This window comes from Agrilus planipennis, unplaced genomic scaffold (genome assembly GCF_000699045.2).
Source record: "Agrilus planipennis isolate EAB-ADULT unplaced genomic scaffold, Apla_2.0 scaffold23, whole genome shotgun sequence".
NCBI lineage: Eukaryota > Metazoa > Arthropoda > Insecta > Coleoptera > Buprestidae > Agrilus > Agrilus planipennis.
The window spans coordinates 2,162,788-2,173,213 of record NW_020439044.1 but is presented as its reverse complement, the minus strand read 5'-3'; the positions used below and the strand labels follow the sequence as shown (position 1 = coordinate 2,173,213).

At 36.1% G+C, this 10,426-nt stretch overlaps 1 protein-coding gene across 1 annotated transcript; it reads right to left on the bottom strand.

Moving 5' to 3' along the window:
- Positions 1 to 1,015: 1,015 nt before the first annotated feature.
- LOC112905107 (probable G-protein coupled receptor No18) lies at positions 1,016 to 10,074 on the bottom strand. Its single transcript, XM_025976850.1, has 3 exons — positions 9,085 to 10,074; positions 5,473 to 5,701; positions 1,016 to 1,115 (listed from the first exon to the last, which is right to left on the bottom strand). Exons 1-3 carry the CDS (start codon positions 9,362 to 9,364, stop codon positions 1,016 to 1,018), a joined length of 609 nt encoding a protein of 202 aa, XP_025832635.1. The 5' UTR covers positions 9,365 to 10,074.
- Between the last annotated feature and the right edge of the window lie 352 nt (positions 10,075 to 10,426).

The window sequence follows — 10,426 nt, the reverse complement described above, 5'->3', positions numbered from 1 at the left end:
CGCATTTACAGTTTATCTGGAACTCCGTCGCTGATTATAAAGTTAGGAATAAACACAGTTAACAGTGAAGTCAACCTCTCTGATTTTCACATAATTTTTGTCATATTAGGCATTTTGGTTTCACCAGTTTTGAAAGTCGAGAAAGACTATATTTCCTCACATTGTTCTTCAGTTTTCCAGTGGCCGACTTCTTGCTATATTGAAAGGAGAATGAAATAAATGTCACCAGAACTTTGGCTGGATTTTGATGCGAATTAGTTCCATTAATTAATACATCGCTTTAAATATGTACCTATTTCAATTACTACTCAATTAGAAAGTAAATATGTCTAAGAATTTAGTTACCCGTTATCCAAAACAGCTCTGTTGTCTTAGTCGCCCAGCCGTTTTACAAAATACAACCCGATAAATCTAAGAAAAGCAATGTTATCTTCATGCAAAGCCAGCGCGGAAATAAGAAAGGATGTATTTGGATAAAAATAAAAGCATTCAGATACACTTTTCCTAAAGCATTCCAACACACTATCCGTATACTACCCAGCTCTGCTAGTTTATATCTACAGGATCCGTTCCATAATTAATGAGCTCTATTTTTGCTGACGCGAGTTTACATCAAGTAATCAAACTCAATCGAGCTCATTTGGCTCCTAAACCAAGGACTTGTGCTTTTGTAAACCTCGTTGTCTAGAGGGGTGACATGAGATGGAGAGTTCGATAGAAAATGATTGGGCAAACTTTCTACAAAATCATTTTTAATATGCCTAAAGAGGCGTTTGGGGATTCGTGTTTGCCCGAATGGCACACCACGTCCCAAGAAAGCTCGCATGAACAAATCCAAAAAAAAGACCATATTCACCGTCTTTTTTGGAGTGGAAGGGATCATTTACTATGAGTTTGTGCCACCTACACAGACCGCGAATGCTGCCTACTACTTGGAGGTTCGAACAAAGCTAAAAGACAACTGGAATATTCCCCACGACAACGCAACTTGCCACATTGCTTCCGTCGTGAACGATTACTTGACCCGGATCAACATTGCGGTGGTGCCCCAGCCTGCGTACAGCCCGCATTTATCCCGTGTGGAAATTTCCGTCTTTCCTTGCTTGAAAGCAGTCCTGAAAGGCATGAATACGACTCGATGGAGATCGTGCAAACAAATGTCACAGCAATGCTTACAGACATCCCGAAACAGGTCAACGCTGACGCTTTCAAAACAAGGAAAAGTAGCTTACAAAAGTGCATCGACGCAGAAGGTGCAAATTTTGAGGAATATTGGTCAGTTGTACCAATTTACTCAATAAATTTTTCGTTTTTGCAAAAGGCTCAGTACTTGTGGTACGCACCTTATATAATACCACTGCACTACAGCTAGGTATAGCTACCGTAAATTTATCCATTTATAGTAAGTACTTGACTGTTAAATTCGTAAAATATTGACATTTCTAGAAGTTATTCTAAACTACTTGCATCAATTTTGCTTTTTGCTCGTAATTACCTTTACTGTATTTAATATTTTCTTTAGCATAACGCCTGTTTATAATAGCGAATGCTAGAAGTCATTTATATGGTAATAAGTTTGTTTTAGGAACGGAAAACAGCGATAACCGATAACCATTTGCATATATGCATGTAATAATTTACTTCTAAATAGACACTAACTTCTTTATTTCATATTATATACGTACAAAAATGCGGTATTGCCAAAATTACAAACAAAACACTAAAGATATCAGTATTTGCGGCAATAATCGTATATTTTTAATCATTTTAGGTATATACCAACAACATCCTGTTTTCTCACTGACTTCCAATTTACATAAAATTGTAAGATATGGTTATTTGTTATAATAGCATTGTTTTGTAATATACTTAACCAATATATCATGTAATTCCTTACGCCTATTTATAAAAAAAAATAATACGAGCATTTAATTGGCAACTGGATTATTTGAAGAGCCTTTAATGAACATTTAATTACTAAAGTTTATACTTTTTAACAGTAATTTTGAATGAAACACTGTTAGGTACATACCTAATTAGTTTTTAATGATCCTTAAATCAGTGCATGACCAAGAGAGCTTTTGCTTGTTTAAACCTGTTTCTTGATCCTTCCGTGCCTATTTTCTGTTCAAATCGTGAATTCATTTAAGTACACGAATAATAATTTGAGTGTTTAATTCGCAACTGGACTGTTTAAAGAGCCTTTCATGTATCTGTTTTTGATTCTGCTGATGTTGCTCTTTCCACTCGTTTGAACAATCTTTATCAGTATGTCAGCAAAGTATGGTTTTATTTACGAATAATACCTACGTTTAATGAGCAAAATGGTTATCGAACTATCAACAGTTAATACACTCCCTTTATTTATTTATTCTCCTTTTTACCAACAAAACAGGCATTTTCAAATCATTAATATATTCGAAATTTACAATAATTCCTGTAAAAAGCACAAAATATATTGTAGGAAATTCATACCGGTATGGATACCTTAAAGGGAAGGATATTTGTATTAATATTTTGCATGAATCACTCCGGACTAGAAAAGTTAAATATTGTGATTATATATTTTTTTTTTCGAATGTTTAATAGAAATCATTAAGACATATAGAAAAAATTTCATATTAAATTAAAAATTTGTTTTGTAAATGTATTTTCGAACGCCAGTAACCTCATTATATTGGTTTAGTAACGCCACCACACGGAGAGCCATTAAAACATCCATGTTTATGTTGTAAAAATTAAATAAAAATAGTAGATTAATAATAATTATACTTTGAAATTTATTGATTAATGTTAATAAAATTATTGGCTAAGAGTTAAATTTATTGGTGATAATGAATAATTAAATAATATTTGGAAAGTGTGGACAAATGGCTCTCGATAATATTTAAGTAAATACTTCACCGAACCCAGAAAGTTACAAATATTGCTTTGCACCTTTGTGTCGTAGCACAACTCATTCTAATCCGGAAGAACTTTTGATTTCTGTTCTCAAAAATGATGATGTAAGAAAACAATGGTGTATTACAGTTAATTGTCATGATAGATGTTTTCAAATAATTTCTTATTGTTGCGCAGACCATTTTAATCTAAGTGCATACATACATCGCATATCGATCGTCGATCCATTAAACAATAAAAGTTCGTTTAGTCATGAGTTACAGCTACTGTGCTATGTAAGGTTCTGTTGTAAAAATGGAGTTGTTGTTGCTGGAGATTATGATAGCAAACTAGGAAAGTGACGATATTCATAAGCACCCACATGCACTAGGAGACATTGTGTGGATATACAACCTACGTCATTAATGTGGCCTATCACTAAAGCTGCAACAGCACTGGGATGGTCTATACCAAATTGTCAAATGAGTAAAAGATATCAAGTCCCGGATTATACAAGCATCGAATGTTAAATCTAAGGTAGTCAATTTTAACCGATTGGTTCTGTAAACTAATGGCAATCACGAAGATGCTCGGATCAAAATTATACGAGACATGGAGTCACTTCTGGAAGTCCGCAAGACTTATTTACTGTAACAAGGGAATACTCGCCGGCTTATGGTGTGACGAAAAACATTAATATATCTTTAAGAAGAAATTCGCCAGGCTATCGGTGCTAAAAGATCGGTTCGGACCTTGTCATCGAAGAAGAGCTATCAACCGCTCATGTGAAGTTCCTTGGTGGAATTAATCGACCAACTGCTGAGTACTAATGCCATTTATTGACAGAATATGATTCAGGACGGAAGAGTGTACTTGATGTAGGATCGACTATCGCGGCGGTACCTACTATAGCTCAAATAATAAGTCAGGTCCGGACATTAAACATGCAAGAATGCAATACAATATAATTTCGAGAACGTTTTCAGAAACAACGGGGTCTAAGGAAGCATTAGGAAGTAAACAGGAAAGTTCGATCACTGTATAAATAGACGACACACGATAGGTAATCGACAAAATTTTATCCTATTTTCCGCAGGTATTCATAAAATAACTATTTCCTATTCGGATGAAAACACATCGATCCAAAACGCCCACTGAACCTACAAAATTGTTTTTCGCAGTTACATATTATTTAAAAGACATTAGAAAGAATAGGAGAACAGAGGACTCTATGAAAGTCTTAAGAAATAGGCGACATAGGTTAGTAGGACACCTTCTCAGGAATGAAGGTCTAGTCAGAGACATATTAGAAGCAGAAATGGGAGTTAGTAGAGGCAGAGGTAGATCTAGATAAGATTACTGTTCGCGAATAGTTAAGGATGTGGGTTGTTCCAGTTTTATGGAAATGCGAAGATTAGCTGAGGATAGGAAAAAGTGGAGGTGAATGTCCAACCAGTCTTAGGATTGACGACCTTATGATAATGATGATAATTGGCATGGTCCAGTTCGCGTGTCCTCAAAGAAAATAAAACTTGTTGATGATGCTTATTATAATTATTTAGTAGAAGCTACAAGAACTGGCTCCTTTGACGAGGTACATTTTGGCTATAGGTCAGTGTTATAGGATAATTGATATTGGTAGAGCGAAGATGTCCGATATAAATTTTCAGCGTAAGCAATATAAGCACCGACTGGTATAAATAAGTGATTGTAATATATGTTGAGTCGTAATATTCATTTTGTTATTTGTAAATTTTTCAGCATCTATCTTTATATTTCTAGTGGAATGGTTATTTTATTATTATTACAATATTTTCAATTGTATACATTTTACAGCAGTTACTTGAGAATTGTAGTTTGCCGACCTTGGAAGTTCAACAAATTTTATTGACCATTGTGTCGAGTGACAATTCTAATATTCAGTTTCTTCTATTCAAACACGAACACCCCAATAAAGTTCAATTGGGTTTTCTCTTGGGTCTGTTTCCCAGAAGTCAAGGCAAACGGCAGACTTCCGAAGACGCGTTGCACGTGTGTCGGTACCAAGTACCGGTTAATGCCCTTCTGGTACTCCCTCTATTTTTCTACCCCTCTGTATCTCTGTCTTCATTTCATAACAAATCACGTTCTTCTACTTTTTCTCCAACCAATCAACCTTTTCCAATTTGAATTTAATTCCACCCCTAAACTATTTCCTCCTCTTTTCCATTTTTTCTAATTTCAGAACTTCAGTCATTTTCAGACAGTTGCAATTTGGCCTTCACTTCAATCATTCGCTCTATCGGTTCGTTTTCTATTTTCATTAATTTCGAGTTTTATACAGTCCACTCTACATAGTTTTTTTTGTTATCCATTGGTTTTTGTTAAAGTGTTGTTAATCCTTAGTTAAGTGTTGTTAATAAATAGTTAAATCCAAGTGGTTTTATATCAACAAATTACATTTGCGTAATACCTAAAACTGGCCTCTACAGCTACATAAAAGTCGTCAAACTACGGCGACAACAATATAAATAAATGCATATAGTTTATAAAAAGAGCATTTAAATAAATTAATTAAAACTAAAAAATTCATTACAATATTATTTAACTCACCAGCCAAACATAGGGGGGCATGTAATGAGGACTGAGCTGCACCAAACTACCAAAATCATGCCGAAAGCAAGCCGTTTCGATCTTCTTCTTCTTGAATAAGTTAATGGTTGGGTCACTGCTAAATATCTGTCCACACTTATTGCACATAAACTTAAAATAGATGCCGTGCATAACAGTATATCCAACGATACCCATATGTCGCATAATAGCCAACCGAACACCCACGATCCTGAAATGAAAAATTTTTGATTTAATTTGGAATTGCGGCAGTGTCCTATTTTCGAAGAATATTTTTAGTAATAAATTACAAAGGAATATGAATCACCAGAACGCTTCATTGAAAGTTCAATTCAATTAAAAGCTTGACAATATTAATTTCAGTAATATAAGCAACAGCGACAAATTGAAAATGGCGCAAAAGGCTGTGTTGGATACACGGCCGGAATTGATAGTACGTGACAACATGTACCTTTTCATTTTAGCATGGATGTTCCTTCACCCTTTTCCTTATTTTAATGAGACTTTAATTTTTTATTTGACATAAGAGCGAGAAAGAAACAAACTCACTGAAATGGAGAAAAGGGTGCTCATTACCATGCCTCATTTAGAATANCGTAATGGTACCATAAGTAGCGATGGTTGTTCCATTCGCAGCAGACAACTCGTACGAGGATTTTTCTCGAGGACCACGTACTTGGGAACGAGGAAATACACAAAGATCTGCGCCCGTGTCCACCAAAAATTGCATGTTCGTGCCTGAGTCGGTGATAAAAATGCGGCGTGAAATGTTAAATTGGCTGTCGTTTGCCGCCATTAACGACTGCCGCTGGCGTTTCCCTGGTTACATGCATTTGTTATAAATGAACATGGCTGTGTACATTTATTTGCGCGGGAACTATATCTGCGATGATACCAGCAGAGTCCATCGGGATGGTGGCGGTTCCGGGATCTCGATCGTGGACGGGAGCGTGACCTTTCTCGGAAACGGGTCTGACTTTTTAATTCTGACACTTCTTGACGCAGGGATGAAATTTGTTGTTGGAGTGTGACCGTTAATTGTTGCAGTTGAGCGGCTAGGACATCACCAGCCGAAGGGGTTGCTTCCGCGATGCGTGGGCGATGGTCGGTTAGATCAGCAATGGAGTCCGCTAATTCGGCTATTTTGACAAGAGACAAGTCTCGATGTGCCGCTAGGATAGCTTGCATATTGGGCGGAAGACGGGCAAACCACAATGTCCGCAGCATGGTGTCGGGAACGGTCGGACCAGCGAGAGTTTGCAAGTGGCGCAGAAATTGGGAAGGCTTCCTGCCGCCCATTTCTTCCAATTCTAGCAGGCGCCGCGTCTTTTGCTCTTGGGACGTGCTGAGGCGTTTTATGAGTTCAGATTTTAACACACCGTACGCGTTGGTCGTGGGTTTGTTCACTATTATATCGCGCACTTCTAACGCATACCGCGGTTCTAACACTCCGGTAATGTACCCAAATTTGGTCGCATCCTTTGTCACACCGGCTGTTGTAAAGTTCTCTTCGACCATCGAAAACCATAGTTCTGGATCGTTCGGGATAAATGGCGGAATACGCACTGCGACGTGACTAATTGCGAAGCCATTTTCCAGCACGTTTAATTGTTCTTCTGAATTAGCCATTTCGCTTATATTACGGTCACTAAAATCTAGTCTATTTACACTTAAATCTACCGCACAAGATGTTACACTAAAATGTTACTCAAAAAAGTACTTACAATTGTCTGTCACCTCTCACTATTATTAACAGTTAGGACTTAACACAACACTGACGCACAAAAAAAACTACGGGGTCACCACTTTAGTCTCGTTGTGTGTCCTGATGTTGAGGTGGTTAAATAATAGAACGCAGAATACGATAACAACTTTAATAAACAAGAACAAAAAAATGAAGACTAGAATTAAGAATGTAGAATGGTGAAGTTGAAATTAGGAAGGATAAGTCAGAACTGATTTTAGTTTTTGAAAAAGAGATCGTAAGAAGGGTGATAAGGAGGAGTTAGAAATAAGTTAATTAAAGTAGGGAACCAATAAGATGGTAGTAAAACCTGGAAATTTAGTTTAGAAGAAATACCTAGAAATTAAGTTTGACCCCAAATCACCGAAGAAACTGACCATAAAACTGCAATTAGGAAAAGTAAGAATTATAGACGTCATGCAGTTAGTATACAGAGTTGAATTGTTAAAAGGGATGATAGCAAAGTACGTAGGCAATTAAATAGTCGTTTAGCTGAAGAATAGGTATAGAGTAGGTATAGAATAGAGTAAGTATAAAAATAGAATTATAAGAAAAGAATATTTACACAATAATAATACAATAATACAGAAATTCCAAACACACAAATACATGCATCACAGACATACCAAAAAATATATACAACCACACACTCAATACCTTACTCTAAAAAATTAATTACTTTCTTAAAAACTATCAAATCGCCACACAGTAATAAAAATTAATTAGTAATTTAAATTTCTAATTAACTTTTTTAATGAAATGCGAGAATGCTAGTCATCATTTAAGGTCTCCTCTCATTTCAATAAGTCAACAGGTATTGTGGATATATTGTTAAAAATAATCATACGGATTTCGGTTGAATTCAGACAAGGCAAAAGCGAATAAATAATAAATAAAATAGGTGAAGATTCCAGTTGTTTCATAAATCAACATTTCACCATTTGGAGAAATGGCTTTATCAACGTCAGTAGGTCATTTTTGCAGATAGTCTATTTTTTGTAATCGTTTAGTACCATTTCACCGATCGGTATGGCCTTTTTGGCTTTTTTCCAAGTTTTTCTGTGGTTTTCTTGGATCACTTAGGCAAATGTTGGAGCAGGAATATTCCACAGATAATCTTTCATTCTCTTGTGTCTTCATTTCTTCCGTCTCATCACTCTCACTCGAACCACTACCCGTCCATACCCACAATTTCTGAAAAGAGGCTGAAGAGGGTCTTCTGCTCTACCTTCCCGTGTAGTCCGTAGGGTCTGCCCACCCACCAGCATTAGTGGCTGGTGGGAATGAAACACCCAAAAGTTTTTTTTTAAGTACCACTTCAAATACGCCAAAATGAGTAACTTTTAATTAAAAATTTCGGTTAAACCATTACATTCCAGAAATCGAAAGTAAGCCATTTGGCTAATTCTTATGATATTGCACGCATCAATTGCTGTTTATCCGCAGTGTTTAACCGAAAAGTGACGATTAACCGATTGATGGGGAAACAAACCAGTCTAATGCGCTGGAACATTTCTATATAGGGTGAGTCAATGAAGTATCTTAATTGGATCTCATAATTTTGGAATAAATGTTAGACAAAAGTTGTATTCTCGTGAAGGGGAAATTACCTACTGATATTAATATTAATGCTCGGGGTCATTTGCAGGTCTCAAGTAATTTTTTTTAATTGAAATGCATCTTTTAGATCCCAGCAATGGAAATTGCGGTAAATTTTTAAATCGAAAATACCCCTAAAATTTCAAATCTCCATCTCTCGCTTTAGTGGTCACATAAACATAATTCGATTGTATTATCTTGTATCGTTGGTAATGGTCTTACTTATTTTGTACTTTAATTTCCGTACTTACCCATAAGATGGTATGCCACTGCTAGGGGCATTACAAATACCGCAACAAGCCAATCTGCTACTGAAAGCGACAGAACAAAGCAGTTTGTAACAGTCCGAAGTCTTCTGGTGGTCAAGACAGCGAGGATTACAAGTGTATTTCCTATTACTGTTACAATAATGACAATACTCAGTAATGCAACCAAAGCCAGTTCTTGTATCTGCTTGCTTGCGGACGGGGTAACGACAGATGAATTTGTAAACGATGTTGACTGGTTTATGTTGTTGATAATCTCTGACATTACTGGTCATTTCTGCAAATATAAAAGAAAACAAATATTATATGACACACATAAACCCCAATGGAAGTCTAACGACTCAGTGCGAAATATTGTATTCCTTAACGAAGTGTTTTGAAAAGGTCATTAAAAGAATGTTATGGGCAGTAAATTTTGTCCTTCGTTCTGCTAATAGTCCAACCTACACCGCTGTCTTTTCTTCGCTTTCGCAACAGTAATATTTTTAACTTTCTCATTTCCGAGCTTGACATGATTTACAGGATCTTAAATGCTCATTACTCTACACGCTTTTATAATCCTATTTTATAAAGGGCTGAACTATACGATTCTTGGTTTGCTCGTTCATTGCTGTATACTATATTTGCTTCTCTAGATAAAAAATAATGGACATTTTATTTTATGGATACTAATACTCTATCATGGATGTAGATAAGAATAACTAAATTGTCATGACTATTAATTAAATAACACTTAAAACCCCAAAATTCCACTAAACGTTTGAAAAACTAAAACACATTAGAGCCTCTAACTGAGGAAGACACCTTGTGTGTCGAAACGGGTTTTACTTTACTAAACGTCTTGTGGGATTTAGCGATTTTTAGTTATTGGTTACGTTTCACAGCATTCAATTATGGTTTGTGTATGGCTATTAGTGTATATAGATATGTATACTATTCATCATCATAAGGTCGTCAGTCGCAAGAATGGTTGGACACGCACCTCCACTCTTTTCTATCCTGAGCTAATCTTCGCATTTCCCTAAAACCAGAACATCCCACATCCTTAACTATTTGTGAACAGTTATCTAATTTAGATCTACCTCTACTCCTCTTAATTCCTATTTCTGCTTCTAATATGTCTCTGATTAGGTCTTCATGCCTGAGAAGGTGTCCTACCAACCTATCTCGCCTATTTCTTATTGACTTCCATAAAGTCCCCTTTTCGCCTAGTCTTTCTAATAACTGTCCATTTCTAAACTTCTCTCTCTATCCACGGTATCTTCATCATTGAGCTGTAACACCACATTTCGAACGCTTCTGACCATTTTCTTTCCTCCGCGGCCAC

Bases quoted from the DNA above. Each gene is read 5' to 3' on its own strand.
- LOC112905107 (XM_025976850.1), bottom strand. From the start codon at position 9,364: ATGTCAGAGATTATCAACAACATAAACCAGTCAACATCGTTTACAAAT. The intron at 5,702-9,084 runs GTAAGTACGGAA...TTTTCATTTCAG, and splicing joins AGTGGCATACCATCTTATGG to GATCGTGGGTGTTCGGTTGG. The intron at 1,116-5,472 runs GTGAGTTAAATA...CATGCCTTTCAG, and splicing joins TGCCCCCCTATGTTTGGCTG to GACTGCTTTCAAGCAAGGAA.